Below are 18,288 nucleotides of genomic sequence, written 5' to 3' on the forward strand. Positions count from 1 at the left end.
TGCGACGGAGCAAACTTCCCATCGGATTTCTACCTGTCGGATATTTTTTTCTTCGTGTTGTTTGTCGAAATCAGGCAACCACAAAAAAAAAAATAGATTATTCTCTCCCACTTTTTTCTTTCTTTTCTCCCCCGCACTCTGTCAACTCTACAGGAGGCCTAGATCTATTGATTTTAAATGGGGCAAGCCAAAGAAAATAAAGCAGGGCCGATTGTCTGGTTCGCTTCTGCAAGCTTGCCTGTCGGAGGGCTGCCTCCCACAGATTCTGGTCTGCAATTGATAGATTCTTTTCTGCAGTTTGCACAAAGCCCTATTGGGAAAATCTTGCGAACTTGATGAGGGGGGGCATGAAAAATGACTGAGAATTTATGGCAAAAGTATGACAAAGAAAAGAAGAGGAGACAAAAACGAGAGAGAGAGCAACAAACTCTGGTGACGATGCTGACAAGCATGAAAGTCTGTTTAGCCGCGGACCAGATTGTAAACACTTTAGGTATCTTACTGTTTGACTCCTGTTAGCAAGCTCTCATGTGACTTTCCGTCTCAGGGGACATACGATACTCACAACGCTTTTGTATTCCCTTTCTCTTGAACCCGACTGTAGCTTGGGTAGCCAAGTGATCTGGACAAAAACTCGCTTCCTCCTTCTCTCGCTCCCTATCCCTCTCTATTTCTCCCTCTTCCCCGCACACATGTCGCATGTCCAACTGCATCATATACCATATAATATCATCCTCAGCCTCAAAAGTCGTGTTGCTATTTTCAGCAGCACATCACAAGGGTCTTTGCAGAGAATAATATATTCGCAATATGAACATACTTTGTGCCAGGGGGGTTGGGGTTGGATCGCGAGGCGGGTCGGTAGAGATTGGGGCGGCAGGCAGGTCAAGAGGCGACAGCGCCCAGTGTGGGGAGGACCAAGACGATGGATTTTTAATCGTTGATTGTTTATTGTTGTTTTCTCTCTTTTGTTCTTTCTCCATATTCTTTTTAACTTTCCCTTCTCACCATCTCCCTTCCTCCGACATAAGTCCGCTCTTCCCGCCCACGCGAAAAAAGAAACCTAATAAAAAAAACCAAACCCCTCCCTATCCATCCGGTACACATTTGCAAAAGTTCTTCTATTTGAACCGTCTCCTCTTCCTTGCTCAGAAATGGACATGCATTCTGAGTCGATTTGCATTTTCTTCTTCACTGTAAGCTCCGGGTGTACGGGTGGTGTGGGCGGTCATTTAGACATACTTAGCCGAACATGCAACCAGGGTCACATTGCATTTCTTTTTCCTCTTTTTTGACAGCTGAAAAAAATAGAGGTACCCAGCCACACAAGACAGGGTCGTATTAGCAAAAAAAACTACTCCCCCCTCCCCCCTGCCGCTGCCTTTGCCTTTTTCCAGTGGACTGTACTTCTTCTTGTCAATGTAACCCTCCAATGTTTGTGGGTTCCGGGCCGCTCTAGCATTTCTTGGGGGGTGGGGGAGTTGATGGTTGCTACATTTTTTTTTCGGGGTTAAGCTTGCAACAAAGAGGGTGCTGATGATGATCATCATGCCGTCGGTGGGATCGGTTTCTTTTTTTCTCACCAAAGAGAAAGCTGTAAAAAGTAGGATCCCAGCTGCGTTGTGAAAAAAAGGGGTTGGGCTCAATGGCAGATGAGATCACGGTTGGGCTCTGGAGGATACGAACAAGTCGTGGTGATACCTTACCTGCCCAATGCAGTAAACGCAAACCTCGAGTCGACGAATCGAATGACATGGCTCAAATCGCAAGGAAGACTCTCATATCCCCCCTGGAATATTCACAAGACAACAAAACGAGACAGGAGAGAGTGTAATCTCTTGATGCATTCGTTCTCACTCATTGAACAAGGTTTCATCCTCAACAGCTACCTAGATCAGAAAAATCATGTAATCCCGGCAAAGACCGTGTCAGAAACCGGACTCGCTATTTCGCCGATCTCCGACCCGAGCATTCCGCAGAAACGGCTCGGCAAAGACCGTGTCAGAAACCGGACTCGCTATTTCGCCGATCTCCGACCCGAGCATTCCGCAGAAACGGCTCGGCAAAGTTGACCCAGAAACCCCTTGGGGTCTCGGCGGGGACTTTTCTTTTTCTTGTGCCTAGATATATGTCGTGCGACCAATATTATTCACCACATAGGCAGTCATGTGCATTTGACAGACTAGTACTCTGTTGGCGCGGAGACTTTTTTGTGAAACCAAAATACTATTTACGTCATTGAGGCGAGCGTTTGGGTGCCCGAGTCCAATGCCCGACGCTTCTCGTTCACCCGAGTCACCACTGGGAGTTATACGAGTCATGGGACAATGGCGTCAGTGTTGAAACCAAGAGCAGGTAATGGTGCTAGAAAGAGGGAAGAACATTCCTCAGCACTGTTACTTTCCTCGCTTGGCCAAGATGGTAAAGGGACTACTGGTGATATCATTGCGCTTGCTGCGAGTCATGTCCGGGAGTGTGCACATCAGATTCACAATGGGAAAGAAGGGAGAATTGTAAAGGATAACGATTGAAAGCACTAGATCTATATATAATGCAAATGGAATAAAAACACACTCATTGTATGAGATGCTTTGAGAACAACGCCCTCGATATTGTGAACCTTATGCCAGAACAAATTCAGGGAATAAGAGATGAGAAAAAAAAGCAGACAAAAGAAATAAAGGATAATGATAACAAAAGCTGCGCGATGCGAGAAACAGCGCTACTAGTGTGTGTGTGGTTAGTGTGTGAGTAGTTTCTCCAAAAATGTCAAAAGAAACAAGCCAAAAAATATGACATGAGAAATAATAAAATCCACAAAACTCGCTTTGCTCGTAAGGTAAAACAAGAAAACAGGATAATACCATCAAGGCTTCTAATGATATAAAAAAGGAAAATAAAAAAACAACACTATTAGTTTGACGGGCTCTTTTTCTGCCAAGAAGACTTAGTCACGTCCCATAAGGCCCCCGTTCGACGTCATGATAACACAGAATTAGAAAATAAAAGAAATGTTGATAACAGCGAATGTCATATGCGCGTATGAGTTTGTCAAGAGATGGTTGCTGTGCATTTATTGCAGAGCCTCTTGCATGAAACCTTGAAGCTGCTTGGCCTGTTGAGTGAGGGTATGGTTAGCGTCTGAAGTACAAGGCATGGATGGGAGTGTCGAGGTGCGACTTACCATAGCGCCGTGCATCATCGAAAAGTGGTTACCGGGCATGTGCCTCATGGTCATCTTGCTGCCATCGAGGTACTCGTCCCAGCGGTTGGGGCCAAAGTCGACCCTGTTGTCGAGGAGGAAGAGGGCGTGTCCCGAGGGGTAAGGGTCAGGCCTGGGGTCGGTGGGAAGGTGGCAGACACCATCCTCGCACCAGATGGCCATGACCTTGGGGCACTTGTCCTTGGGGATCGGCTCGGCTGTGTAGTTGGAGAGGGCCGTGACCGAAGCGGCAAAGTGGGGCAGGAGCCACGAGGGGATCTTGTCCGCGTCGCCGTCGCCCAGCAGGCCGATGGATGCGAACCAGGCGTGCAGGGACTTGGGGAGGGGCTCAATGGTCACGGGGCAAGGAGCGTCGATGATGATCATGTTCTCAACCTCGTCGCCGGCCTTGATGAGCTGATTGACAATCTCAAAGGCGATGACACCACCGGCGGACCAGCCAGCAAGGCTGTAGGGTCCGACGGGCTGGCGGCGCTTCATCTCCTCGATGAACTTGGCCGCCATGCCGTAGACACCGCAGTTGTACTCCTCGGGGGTCTTCATGAAGGGCGAGAAGAGACCCCAGACGGCGTAGTTGGGACCGACATTGCACATCTCGGTGTACGAGGTGGCGCAGCCGCTTCCGTCGGGTACCATGAAGAGGTGGCGGGTGGCGGTCTTGTGGCTACCATGCAGCAGCACCGATGTGGCCTTGCGGTGAGGCATTGTGTCGAGGATCTCGGTGGGGCGGGGTGGCTTGTAGATGGTGGCCGTCACCTGAGATGGGGGGATCGAGGTGGTGGGTGGGCAAGGCTTGACCTTCTCAGACTTGGAAGCCTTGGACTTGGCGGGGGCAGCCTGAGCGGCAGGGCGCTTTGGGGCAGCCGGGACGATGCCCAGAGCACGCTCGACGTCCTTCAGCGAAGGGTTGGAGACAAAGAGGTCCGAGGGGACATCCATGCCAGTCTTCTCCCTGAGGGTGCCCAGGATCTGAAGACTCATGAGCGAGTCCATACCCAAGCTGGCCAAGTCGGGGGCGGCGATGATCTCCTCAACGTCCATGCCCATCTCGGTGGCAATGGTGTTGCGGATAGCCTCCTGGAGCTCGTTGGTGTCAGTAGCAGTAGCCTTGCCGTCCATCTTCTCACCCTTGACCGAGGCAGTATCGCTCTCGTCAGCAGGGGTGGTGACGTCCGACTCGGAGTCCATGTCACCCGAGACGGAAGAGCTGCTGCTGGAGCTGTCCTCCATGGCGCCGCCGGGGCCCTCGAACTGAGCAAGGAAGGCCTTGAAAGCACCAATGGTAGGGTGGTCGACAAAGGCGTGCGAGTCGATGCTCAGGTCCATGTCCTCACGAATGCGACCACTGACAGTAAGCGACATCAGCGAATCGACACCCAGATCGGTGAAGGCAATGTTGTCAGCAAGCTCGTCGTGGCTGACACCAACCTCCTTGGCGAGGATGTCGAGCACCTGCGTGACGACCGAGGCGAGCTTCTGGTTGACCTTGCCGATGTTCTTGGGGGTCACGCTCTTGCTCTTCTCCTTGGTGGAGGAGGTCTTCTTCTCCTTGGCAGCCGGCTTGGCAGCGGGAGCAGGAGCAGCGCGGGCGGGGGCGGCAATGGCAGCAGCTCCACGCGGGGGCAGCATCATGTTGAGGACCTTGCGGGGGATGGCCTGGAACTTCAGGTCACCGCACACGCCGATGATCTTCTCGCCGTCAAAGACGTAGACGTCACCAGCGTAGACCTTGTTACCCTTGATGGGCTGCATGCGGATGTAGCTGCGGTACTTCTTGGAGGCAACAGGGAGCTCAGAGAACCTGAGCGAGCCCCATCCGTGGGAGATGAAGACCTGCTCGCGCGAGTCGACAGCGTCGGTTCCGTTGATGATGAAGCCCGAGATGTGGCACAGACTGTCGATCCAGTAGGGGCTGAAGACGTAGTTGCCATCGGCCTCGGTGGTCTGGAACTTGACCTGAGCAGTAGCCTCGCAAGTCTCGCTGTCGAGGACGACCTCCTCCATACCGCGGTAGCGGGGAGTGTAGTCGACCAGTGCGGCGAACAGCTTGTAAGCCAAGCCACGGCCGATCTTGGATGCCTTGCCATCCTTCTCAGAGTCAATGAGACCGTCAACGCGAGACTTGATGAGGTAAGAGACGCGGTCGAACTCGCCCTGCCAGTCCTCAGTGTTGCCAAAGTAGACCTTGCAGTTGGCGTGGTCAACACGCTTGGCACCCTCGCCAGTGTGGAAGACCAGGTCAGCGCTGTTCTGGGCAGCATTGGCAGTGACTGTGAGCCTCAGGATGTGGCTCTCAGCAGCGTCGTCGAAGATGAGGGTCTTGGGAACCTCCATGTGAGCGACGTTGACACCAATGTTCTCAGACTCGGGACGGAGCAGCTTGTAGGCATATTGACAAGTAGTGATGGCCATGTCTCCATACAGCGAAGAAGGGCAGAGAGGAGCACCGTTGACCAAGTGACCGGAAACGACGCCACGAAGGTCCTCGCGGGACAGGTTGGACTCGATCTCGACGACGGCAACATCACCCTTGATCTCCTCGCGGACAACCTTCTGCACGGTGGTCGTCTCGAGCTTGGGCTTGGCGACGGCAGCAGCAGCAGGCAGGGCCTTGGCGATGCGGTTCTTGCTGAGACACCAGTCTCCCTCGTACTGGAGCCAGTAGTTCTTCTCGTCGAAAGCATACGAGGGGAGATCCAAGTGCCTGACGGAAGAGAGGAAGTCGTTGTGGTACTCGTTCCAGTCAATGTTCAGACCAGCAGTGTGGAGAGTGCAGAGACTGGCGCTCAGGGTCTTGTAAGTGGCCTCGTTGCGGCGAAGAGTGGGGACAGCGACGGTCGAGACGCCGAAAGCAGCCTTGACCATGTTGGCGCAGACGGGGTGGGGGCCGACCTCGAGCCAGACAGTCTTCTCATCGATGGCGCCGGCTGACTGGGCAGAAACAAGCCCGCCAAGGAAGTCAACAGCATCACGAGCATGATCGCGCAGGTACTTGGGGTTGATGGGCTCATCGTCAACGAGCTTGCCAAGGAGGGGCGAGATGACGGGGACCTTGGGGGTGTTGAAGCGGACAGAGCGGGCCAGCTTCTCAAAGTCATCAAGGATGGGGTCGACCTGGGCCGAGTGGAAGGCGAAGGGCACCTTGAGCTGAGTGCACTTGAAGCCAGCGGCACCAAGCTGCTGAGCGATCTCAGCCATCTCAGAAGCCTCACCACTGAGAACCGTCTCGCGGGGTCCGTTGATGCAAGCAACGTTGGTAGAGTCGGCGCGCTCTCCAAGAGCCTCCTGGACAGTGGAGACGGATCCCATGACAGCCAACATGGCGTGGGTGCCGGCAGTGCACTTCTCAACGAGAAGCTTGGCACGAGCACCAACGAGGTAGATGGTGTCGCTGGCAGACAGAACACCGGCAACGTGGAGAGCAGCGTACTCGCCCAGGCTGTGGCCCATGACCGCAGCAGGCTTGACACCCCAAGAAGCCCAGAGCTTGGCCAAGGCCATCTCGAAGCAGCAGAGACCAAGCTGGACGATGAGGGGCTCGAGCTTGGCGACATCAGGCTCGCTGCCGTCGACCAGAGGCATGAAGCTCGGGAAGCCGTGGATCTGCGAGATCCTGTCGAACTCGTTGATGGCCTGGCGGAAGACAGCGTGGTTGGCGTACAGCTCCTTTCCAAGACCAGCGTAGTGAGAGCCCTGGCCAGTGAACATGAAGGCAACCTTGGGAGGCTCGGGGGAGACGGGAACAAAGTTCTCCTGCAGGCGGTTCTTGAGGGCCTGCTTAGCCTCACCCAGATCCTGAGCAGTCACGTTCATGCGCCAGTAGTGCTGGATGCGACGAGCGGTGGTGGAATAGGCAACGTGAGAGATGGGAGTGTCATCGTTGTCATCCATGAACTGGATGAGCCTCTCGGCGTTGTGGATCATGGCCGACTTGGACTTGCCAGTGATGGTGATCACGTGGACGTTGCGGGGGTCCTGAGTCGCAGGCTCAACGGGAGGAGCATCCTCAAGCAGCAGACCGGTGTTACCACCAGCAGCGCTGAAGTTGTTGATGAAAACCCTGCGGGGCTTGCCATCCGACCTCTTGAAGGGGGTCAAGTGGAAAGCAATGTTGACGTTGCGCTCACCAAGGTCCTTGGGGAAGGTCTTGTTGATGACGGATCCCTTCTTGATACCGACGTGGGGAGGAATGGCGTTCTTCTGGAGCATGAGAAGAACCTTGCACAGAGCCGTGACACCCGATGCGGCCTCACCGTGACCCAGGTTGGCCTTGACGGCACCAAGGTACAGGGGTCTGTCAGCAGGTCTCTTCCTGTTGGCAGGAGCAAAGACGTTGGTGACTGAGACCATCTCTGTTCCGTCACCGGCCTGAGTACCGGTACCGTGCATCTCGACGTAGTCAACATCGAGAGGGTCAACACCAGCATCGTCCAGGATAGCAGACGACAGAAGCGACTGCGTAGGACCGTGAGGGTGGGTGATGGAGATGGCATCAGCCGAGTGGTTGGTGGCAGTGCCCAGGATGACAGCGAGAACGCGATCATGGTCGGCAATGGCATCGTCGAGCCTCTTCACAATGACTGAGGCGCAACTGTCACCACGGCAGTATCCATCGGCATTGTTGTCGAAGGTGGCACAGGGGCCCTTCTTGGAAAGGAACTGTCCACGAGACAGACCCGCGAAAATGTCGGGGTTGGTCATGCAGGACAGACCACCAACAATGGCGGTGTCACAGTCACGGGCCCACAGCGAAGAGCAGGCAACGTTCATGGCAGCGGCACTGGAAGAGCAGGCAGTGTCCACGTTCAGCGAAGGACCGCTGAAGCCAAGGTGGTAGTTGATTCTACCGGGGCCGAAGGCTCGGACACCTCCCGTGATGTAGTAGGTGTCGACCTCCTGGGCCGCGTTGATCTCACGCCAGTCATCGGAAGTCTGACCGTAGAAGGTACCGATACGGTCCAGCCTGGTCGAGGGTGTCCTGTTGGGCACGTAACCGCTCATCTCGAGAGCCTCGTAGGCGGTTGTCAGGGCCATCCTCTGCATGGGGTCGGTCTGGAAAGCCTCACGCGGTGACATGTTGAAGAAACGAGGGTCGAACATGCCAGGCTTCTCAATCCAGCAGCCGTAAGGGGTGTGACTGGAGTTGATAACCTTGCCGTTAGGGTCGTAGTGAGTCTCGACCGGGAAACGATCGGCAGGGACGACGCGGTGAACGTCTAGTCCCTTGGAAAGAAGCTCCCACAGCTTCTCGTGGCTGGCAGCATCGGGGAAACGACCGGCCATACCGACAATGGCCAGCTTGTCACGGCTGCCACGGCCATGGTTTCCAATGACCGAGTCGGTGCTCTCCTTGGATATTTGCGGGGCCTTGCGGAGGATGATGTCCAGGTTGGTCTCAGCCTTGAGGAGGTTGGCGAGAGTGGCGGCGTGCTGTGTGGGGCCGAAGGGGATGATGAGGCACGACTTTCCGTCAAAACCACGAGCCAGATTTAAGCAGCCGTCGAGCACGTTGTGAAACCTCAGGGTCTGGGTGAGAATCTCGGAGACGACAGCGGCGAAGAGAGCGCGGGTGGTGGACTCGTTGAACCAGGTGCCAGTTAGGCAGGACATGACGGAGGAGCGGGGCTTGGTGTTGAGGAAGGTGTCAATCATCTCGGGGTTGTTGAGGCCCAGGATGTTGTCGACATCCTCAGGGCGGTGGAGGTGGGGGGCGTGGTACGGGCCGTAGACCGGGATGGCCGTGGCCTTGGTGAGGGAGCTTGTGGCGGCCCTGAAAGCCTTGAGTGTGGTGGGAGGGCCAGAGATGGCGACATTAGCGGACGAGCTGGCGCTTACGTACACCTGGCTCGCTTGGGGGATACCCTGATGGTGGGAGACCTGTTAGCTGATGATCTAGGGTGAGCTGGTCGAGGAGGTTATGCTTACATGTGACTCGTGGAATCCAGCGATTTCCTTTTGTGCGGCCTCCTCAGTGAAGCCGGGAACAATGTAAGTCCAGCTCTCGGAGCGCTCGCTGACCGGCTCCAGCCTTTCGGCGAGGGCGGCAACGTGTGCACCGGTCCGGAAAGCCATGAGAACTGTTTGCACGGCGACCGGAACAAGAGAAGACAATGATGGGGTTGAAGCGATTGCGGACGCAGCGAAGAGGCCTGAGCAGAGACCGACAAGGTAGGTTTTGTCATGCTGTGTGACATCTTCATGGTTCTTCTCTGCGTGGCTACAAGGGAGGAGAATTGCTCAGGTTAGTTGTACTGTTGGAATCAAGCAAGCAGCCAAGCAAGCGACGAGGCTGTGGGAGGTAGGTAGATCGTGTGATGAATCAACATACTCAATGTAGTGAGCGAGCTGGGCAACACATAGAAGAGCACCGTCGAGGCCGGAGTGCTTGGTGATTTGAGCATGATACCGCTCGTTTAGTTGTTGCAGTGTGCGGAACACGGGCAGCCTCGACCTCTCCAGCCTTGGTAGCCTTTCGATCTCTTTCCTCAGAGCTTGGGCGGCCTGGTCGAGAAAGGCCTTGGCGAGTATTCCCCGATCCTCGTGACGGTAGAACTCGGCGAGGAATCCATGAGTGTCCAGAGATTGGTCTCCGAAGAGGAGGAAAGCCAGCTTGTCCGCCATTTTGATGGTTGTCAGCATGTATTCCTCTAGAGTCGAGATCGTGCGTGTCGAGATACTGGGAAAACGAGGAAATGTATGGAGGTACCATCGACGAAGCTTATATATCTAAACTATCACTCCCGGGCCCGGGGGCTAAGTGAACTGGGTCATACCAAAAATACCATCCGAGATGGCAGATCGTCCGTCGGTGTGTATGCTTCCTAGTCCGAGCAGGTGGGTCCCGGTCCCAGGGCGAGGCACACGGGCAATACCCAGGGGAGAAGGGACAGGATGGAACGACGCCTGCTGAAGGGAGTGAGATCAAGAGGATCATGGGTCAAGGGGTCGTAGCGACACGCCCCTGCGGCGTCCAGGACCTCGACCCCTGTACATTTCCGGTTGGATGGCAGCGCCCCGACGCGAGTGGATCCTGTCGGTGACCGAAGCCTCTTCTTTTTTTTTTTTTTTTTTGCCTCGACAGACTATGGCAGTAAACGTTTACTTTCCGCAACTGGGTTAAGGGACTAGCATCCACTAGGAGCCCTGTGACATATGCTGACATGGACCCAACCTAGGAGGGACCTGTTTGGTGGTGGTGGTGGTGGTAATGGTAGTGGATTCTTTTTTTTTTCTTTGTTTCCTGCTTCGAGTACGGCAGGTACGTACCCGTACAAAGTACAAATTTCTCTGCAGTCTAGAAGTACAGCCCCGGCTGTACTGTAAGCAGGCATGGGCCATGATCCGATAAGGAAGCAACGCTCTGATGGCAGTAGCGCCCCAGCCTAGCCACTAGGCAGACGGGTACCTTGGATACGCGGGAATGGCTGCTCCAAAGATTGATTGTAAATCAAACAACAGTGAACAAAAAGACTGAGATAGATACGTGTACTGAGACAGGCCCATTGTATGATTGATAATGATGCATCATCATTTTAACACGACAGCGAAACAAAAGACATCCGGACGGGAATGTATCCCAGAGGTAATAGATAATGCGAAATGTGATGTGCCGCCCTCTGCATTGCATAAACTTGCTTGCGTTGGTAAAAGCTAGGTACGTACCCTGTTTCCCTGTCAAGCACAATAATCACAACGGTGCATCTATGATGGACTGACTGATTACGGTGTAAGGCGGTCTGTATGTTCCACAGTCCAAGGCCGGATGCAAACACAGTATGGCGATGGCTGCATATCAGAAAAAAAGAATGAACGAGGAGGGTTAATCGAAATGTGGTCCCCGCCCCCCCCAGTCAGAACGTGTAGCAAAATACGGAGGATGCATGTGTAATCGTTTCAGCGGTAGGCACGGCTGCGTAGCCAATGTCTGGGTGCCTACTCAAGTGGAAAAGTGCACGGATTCGATACGACGAAAAGGGAAAAAAAGAAATGTTGCTCAGGCCGTGTGCCTGGTGTGTGTGTGTGTGTGAGTGTGTGTGTGTGTTTTGTTTGTGTGTGTGTGTCTGTTTTGGGCGGTCGATGGGCTTGGTTGGCTCAGTTTCGCAACGCGTCCACCACCGGACAGTTTAGCTCGGTCTTCCCCAAGGACATCCGAACGGAACTTTACCCCTCTCGAAACAGGCGCCGCAAGCGACATGGTCATCACGATGGCGCGTAATATTGCACTGATAAGGGTGGCAATATCTGCAAATTGGTGCAAGGAAAAAAAGGAATCATTCCCTATGAACTGGGTGGTTGTTTGGATGGTTTGATTTGATTGCCAAAATTTGCATGCGCGGCGAAACTTCTTCTTTGTTGTTTGTCGTTGTTCGCCAAGGCGTTACCAACACACTTACCTGCCGCACTGACAGGTGTGGTCCAAGCATTCTTTTTTATTCTTCTGGGAGCCTCACGCCCACGCGACAGTCCAAGGCAAGCTCCAGTGACGCGGACTACCAATGAGATTTCAACGGTACCTGCGCCAGGTGGGTCATGTGCGGGGAAGAGGCGGGCAAATCAATCCCAGCGGTGTATTGCTACGTAACATCCAGTCGAGGCAATTTGTGGGTCTTGGGTGAAGCCACCCCACCCCTTGCTTTAGCCTCAGGAACTGGAGCCACCGAGTTTGTTTCTTCTACCACTCTGTTTGCTTCCTTTTGAACTGGTCACAACCTTGCCAAGACTTTTCTTTTATTCACGCGGATCTGTAATGATACGAACTAGCAACAGCGCACAGGCACTGCTAGCCCAAGGACCATTGAAACCGTGTGGAACTACATTCCAGGTAACATCCTCGTCTGCGAGGGAAAAGAAAGAGAGTGAAAGAAAAAAAAAGAATTAGCAGTGGCTCCAAGCCTTCTTCGTCCGTGTTTCCTAGGTCAAAGGAATTACGACCGGTTCAATGTGCCAGGGCCTCTCAAGGTCGACTAGGGCTTCGTTTCTATGTCAACTTCGAAATGATTTCGCGGTACAATTTCCCGCCTCAAACGAGCAACGTCGGCCGGCTGCCACCGCTCGTCCCAAAGAGCGAACGTCCAGGCTCATCTGCGGGGGATGTAGCCGCTGAAGAGCACATGGGAAAACAACAACTCCAAAAAAGAAAAGGGCCTAAATTGATCAAGTGTAAAAGGATAAAAGGGAGCCTAGTTGAGAGTAAAGACTTTCACGGGCAAACATTAGACTGATTATTTGCTTGGCCAGCCAGAGCGTTGCCTGCCCCACGGTGAGGTTGGGTAAGATCAGGTTCAGGCCAGGCCAAAGGTCAGGGCAAATCTACAGGACCCCCTGTGCCCCTAAGGCCAACCTGCTCATGTTGCCGTGATTATCGGAAGAATCGGGCTTCACCGCATCTGCAACAAGTGTTCAGATGGCCCCCGAAATCAGTCAAGCATATGAGCACTGTATCAAAACAAAAAAATGTCAATTACTGCTTGGCGTTCACAGCGTTGCCAAATTTATCAATTCCATGAATCGAGGATCAATTCACGCTCGGCTGGGGAAACCAAAAAAAAAAAACAAAGTAATAAAAAAACGGCCCTCGATTTACATATATTGGGCTCAACCTAATATAACATGACCAAGACTTTTTGTCAGGGTTCGATATGTGCCGACAGGCCCTTGAATATCTTACAAGGTTTTGCCCTCCCTGGCCATAGTAAGCCCTGCGAAACATTTCCGCCTTCATTCACGTCAGTGATCTCATCATCCCATGGCCATCGGCAGATTGGCGTCACTTTTTGTTCCGCATCGGGATGGTGTGTGTTTGCCTGTGGGTGTTGGTAAATGGAACATTAAATATGTTAAAACATCAAAACAAAACAAAGAAAAACCGACTAGGCTTGTCGATTGCGACGAACACCTCCAAGTCTAGAAGGCTCTTGATGGGTTTAGAAGCCGTCCGTTTCACCATCCCCCGGTCCGCGATCTGCTAATATTCCCCTACCCTCGCAATGTCTCAGATTGGACGTTTACGTGGTACCACAGTACAGTCAAAACTGCCAGCCTATCCTCCTATCCATGTCCCGCACCCTGACAAAGAAAACAACAACAACAACAAAAAAAAAAAAAAAAAAAAAAAAAAGACTCCATCTCAACCAGCGCTGGCATACATGACGGTGTGGCTTCATGATCTATATTGTAGCTGACTCGAATCGGGACAGGCCAGGTGCAAAAGAAACCCGTCGTCGTCCACTTTTGGTGTATCCAATTCCGAACACGGCTCAAGGCAATATGGGACAGGAAATTGGTATTTCTTTTCTTCTCTTTTGGCACCGGCAGTCATCAAAACCGAGAGCCAGGCAAGACCAGGCCCTCCCAAAAGGCGCCGCCCGGCAAAAAGATCCATGGTCTTTGTTTTTTTTTTCTTTTGTTTTCTTACCAATCTATCCACTCTTTTTTTTATTACACATTTCGTGTATCAGTGTGCCAGTTAACCTTTCAATAAATCACCAGTCATCTTCGAATTGCATTTTTCCATCCAATATTCTCTTTGGGTAGTGTGTGATGCGCCGGACGTCCGATCTTGATTCGCATGCAGTCACGGGGAGTGTGCATCACGTAATATCGAATCCTACGGTTTCCCAGATATGCAATAGCCGCCCTATCATGGGATTTGCCTTGCCTTGCCTTGCCTTTTTTTTGCCCTGCTGCTTCTGCTGAGTCTCGGGTTCGACTATCCTATCTTTCTAGCGGCGGGAGAAAACCTCAGCTTACCATGCATGCCCTTTCCAAATGCTTAGCGATCTCTATTATAGGCATATCCGCGCCGTGGGGTTTTTTTTTTCTTCAGCCGCTTCGCCCGGGTCCGTTTCGCTTCAACTTTCTTCTTAGACCCCTGTTTTTTTTTCGTTTTTGGATGTGTCCCGAACGGGTTGACACAAAGTTGCCTCTCTATTTTTTTTCCTACCATTTACAATTGTCCCCCTGGTATAATTCTCGAAAAGAAGTGTGATGAAAGAAAAAGAAAACGCTACACCAAAAAAATTTGCTGCAAGCCAACATAAACACGACTAAGCCAAGAAAGGGTGCCTCTCTCGACGTTACTTTCCTTCCGCCTCTCACCTTGTTTCTTTGGTGATGCGATGATTCCCCGTTGATGCGGACAATAATATCCGTATGGTTTTGTCTAAGCCACGGGCTTTCTCCACCGCTTTCAGCTTGCATATCTCGTGCAGGCCGGTGTAGCTTTTTTGTTTTCTGTGGGAAAGCACATTACTGCCTGCCATTCTCTTTTGTCTCTCTCTCTCTCTCTCTCTCTCTCTCTCTCTCTCTCTCTCTCTCTCTCTCTCTCTCTCTCTCTCTCTCTCTCTCTCTCTCTCTCTCTCTCTCTCTATCTCTCTATCCGTATTTGTCTTGTCTTGCTGTTTGCTCACCTGCATCACGCATATTTTACTTTGGCTAGCGGCGATGTCTGAATTTCCCGTAGGCAAGAAAGAAATATGCAGGACCTGTTTTTGGGTTATCCACCTGCACACACCCCCCCTCCTGGTGATCGCGAACTTGTTCCCAAAAGCCCTTGAGGCTGCATATGCATCTCGGCTTGAGACACGATCTTTGAGAAACACGAACAAAAAAAAAAAAAAAAGATTTGACCGCTTAGGAATGCCTGGATCAGGGATGATTTGTAAGTCTTAGTAATGGATATACTCGTCAACGAATCCCTACAAAGTAAAGAGACAATGTACAGCGATACTGGAAAATAGCAAAGCAAACACCGTGTAGATCGACCAGCTCAGCATATGCAGGATATCGGTCACTCGCTTAACTCCTCGCAGGATGAGGCTCTCGGCGCATTCCTTCCACTTGGTGACATTCCCTGGAAAAGCCTTGCTGCAGACTCTGAGCGTGATCACATCACACAAACATGCCAAGTTATGCATGGCTCGACTGGCGGTCTACCACGTAGACGTAGGGCTTTACTTGCGGGCTCTGTCTTGTTCTTCTCTCTTGTTTTTCGCGGTATTTTTTTGTTCTTGCCTGGTTTGGCTTTTTCTGGGGAGGTTCCTTTTTGTCGCCATCACCTGAAAGGGATGGCTGGTGCAGCAGCCTCTGTAACGCCATCAGGGCTGCATCTTTTGCTTTCCTCGACGTACACGTTGCTCTGCGCCCCCCCTTTCACTTCCGGTGCGCCACGTCCGAGGGAAAAGCCTTGTCATTCTTTTTGTTATTTTTTTTGATGTTTTTTTTATCTGGTGTCTGCATATTTTATTTTTATTTTTATTCTTCGAATTGCCCGGCTGGGCTCTTGTTCTCTCGGGTCTCCGCGCCAACTAAAAATCCGGATCAGGGAAAGGATCTCACCGCAATGCAGCAGGTTTGGTGACACATCCGCGGAAACTTCGAGATGATTCGCCTACAGTTGCAACCTTACGTGAGGAATTAATACGAGGTTAAAATGCCACATATTACATGCACGTCTTGCTGCATATTGGTCCCAGTCCTTCGGCCCCTTTCCTATTGGGATGCATAGGCGAGAATTCAACGACATGATGTTGATCAAAAAGCATGTGACACGATGGCTGTTGATATTCTGGCCCATTCCATAGGTTGGGGGGGTGTTCAAGAACTGCGTAGTACTTCCAAAGGCCGAGATAACAAGCTCCAACCAATCACGTTGCTCAGACTTACAAGGACTCTGCCGTTTACGGCAGTGTTGTCTGTAAGATGTCTTTAATCTTTTGCTTACCCCTCAGAACCACGTCAGTTAATTTGGTGATCTTCCAAGGAAAACATCAATAATTTTGTGATTATTAGAATTTCTTGGGGATTCTTTTTTTCCTCGATCACCGCAGTATGCAGCATTACAGCAGTCAGTGTCTTTTTTCGCCGAGACGTACATATCCTGACACAGCTTACACTTACACGTCCCACACACCCCCTCTTTTTTTTTTACACACACTCTTACACTCTACACTCCCCATACGTCTCAGCGCATAACATCGAATTCTTTATCTGTACTTGGAATCAGACGACAACAGAATCTGATTCAATTCTCAACCCTCGGACGTCCCGACTGATGATGAAGTGGCGTCTGTATAATCTTTCTCCCATCTTTTTTTCCCTTGCAATTTGCCCTATTTTCCTTGACCTGCAACCTCGCTTCGCCTCGACCCAACCGGCCCGCCCATCCCTGTTCATCCCATCCCATCTTTTGCTGTCCTGAGATGCAGTTCAAAACCGGCGGACTTACCACAAATAGCACACGATACAAAGCGATCCAGCGATAACAAAACAAATGAGGGAAATCCAATCAATCCTGAATCGCTGTATTATGTCAGACAGGTTGAACCCTCCCGGCTGTCAAAACGCACCCCCTTATTTTCCCCCCCGATTGTGCTCCTAACCGACCCTGTACTCACCCGTCAGTCCACCAAACTCCGGATGCGAGATCCTGTGCATAACCAGGGAAAGAGAGAGAGAGAGATTGAGAGAAAGAGCCCTTGGGTCGGGGTTTCCTTTTTGTCATGAATAGCTGAGATGACTGACTGCATGCCGCCTGTCTTGTCGCACCCCAGAGATTGGATTTCCCTGTGCCCCCCTCTCCCCATTGCGTATACTCTGCAGGATTTTAACGTGGCAAAATAGACCCGACAAAACCAAAAACGGACAAGGCCACGCAGTCAGTCCCCTAGCCGCCCGGTATCTATTTCCGTCTACAGCTGTTTGACTCGACGGTCCCTAAACCCTTTTAACTCCTCGCTCGTGCGTCCGGAATCCGAGGTTTTTTTTTCTTTCTTTGTTGCTCCCTTCGGAGGTGCTTTGATAAGGAGGCCTGAACCTGTCGATCTTAACCCACTTTCTTTGCTGCACGGTGACGGAAGGGATTTTTTTCTCGTTTCCGTTTCGGGCCTCGTAGACGTCTCGGCCGGGTAGAGAAGAACTATAACTATTCCTCGGAGATAGAACCCCAAAACGAAAAATAGAAAAAAAAACTAGGTTGACGTTGCAGCCTGTCAAAGCTTTCTGGGGACGAATATCGGCTGTCATCGGGTGCTTGGACTTGTTGCCTGTTCGTGAGGGCTAGATGTTGCTATAGTAGTTCACAATGTAAAATAGGGTTTCGGTCTACAGAACAATGTTAATTACATCGGTCTCTTGGTCCTAGAGCATAAACTATGTAGAGATTTTAGGTTTCTCTCTTTGCTCAGGAAAAAAATAATATCTTCATGTTTCCTCTATTTGATGTGGTTTCCAAGTATCATATTTTGCTCGCACAGGATATTACTCCTTCCTCAAACCTAAATTGGGGAAGTCCTGCAATTCTTTGTTTCTCATGCTGTGCAACACATCGCAAGAAACCTGATTGTGGGGTAAAATACAAATAATCAGGAGTTGACTGGCCACCTCCGACAATATCCTACAAAACCAAGGTTATAAATGTTTACAAATTGATAAATGTTACCAAGTGCAGATAAACCACCGAGAACCCCCACACATCAAAAGCTAGGATCCAGAGATGACGACCAAGGGACGGAACTCCAACAGTTCACCTTAAAGAAGTTCTCGACGCGAAAGGAAACTGTCATTATACCGTCACTTTAAGCATATATAACGACAGAGTGGACTTGCGGAAAAGCTTTTCTCCTCCCCCCAATTCCCAGTCCGGTCATCCCCACCGGTAAGCATGAAACCATTTGTCTGTTTTTTTCTTTCTTTCTTTTTTTTTTGGAAACTTGGTATTGAGCAAAGCAACATAGGTTATAGCCTAGAGCAAAGCTTGCACCACTTTAAAAAAAAACGTTTGGGAAAAACATACACTGATCTTGTTTTCGTTTTTGCTCAAGGCTGTGCATGAAAACGCTAACCAAACAAGATTTCCGTCTTAGGTATGCCAAACAGATATGAAGTAACTCATAACAAATTAAGCTATGTTTTCCCTGTCGAGTTCGTTTCTAGAAACACAGCGATCGTCCCAGTTCTTCGGAGCATAGGGACGATCATCCACTGGCAATCCTGTTCCACTCTGAGTAGGTGTCATCAGGGTGGGCGGAGAGCAAGGAGGGCCTGTCTGTTCACTCCGTCACAGCAAA

The 18,288-nt window shown here is 51.4% G+C and overlaps 1 protein-coding gene across 1 annotated transcript; it reads right to left on the bottom strand.

The window, feature by feature from the left end:
- Positions 1-2,967: 2,967 nt before the first annotated feature.
- MGG_07219 (conidial yellow pigment biosynthesis polyketide synthase) lies at positions 2,968-9,879 on the bottom strand. The gene is made up of 4 exons (XM_003715386.1): positions 9,552-9,879; positions 9,149-9,440; positions 3,185-9,085; positions 2,968-3,115 (listed from the first exon to the last, which is right to left on the bottom strand). The coding sequence occupies exons 1-4, from the start codon at positions 9,860-9,862 to the stop codon at positions 3,074-3,076; spliced, it is 6,546 nt and encodes a 2,181-aa protein (XP_003715434.1). The 5' UTR covers positions 9,863-9,879; the 3' UTR covers positions 2,968-3,073.
- Between the last annotated feature and the right edge of the window lie 8,409 nt (positions 9,880-18,288).

This window comes from Pyricularia oryzae, chromosome 2 (assembly GCF_000002495.2).
Source record: "Pyricularia oryzae 70-15 chromosome 2, whole genome shotgun sequence".
Lineage (NCBI taxonomy): Eukaryota > Fungi > Ascomycota > Sordariomycetes > Magnaporthales > Pyriculariaceae > Pyricularia > Pyricularia oryzae.

Coding starts and splice junctions, on each gene's coding strand:
- MGG_07219 (XM_003715386.1), bottom strand. CDS start 9,862: ATGCTGACAACCATCAAAATGGCGGACAAGCTGGCTTTCCTCCTCTTC. Junction 9,441..9,551: donor CAGCTCGCTCACTACATTGA/GTATGTTGATTC, acceptor CCTCCCTTGTAG/CCACGCAGAGAAGAACCATG. Junction 9,086..9,148: donor CTGGATTCCACGAGTCACAT/GTAAGCATAACC, acceptor TCCCACCATCAG/GGTATCCCCCAAGCGAGCCA.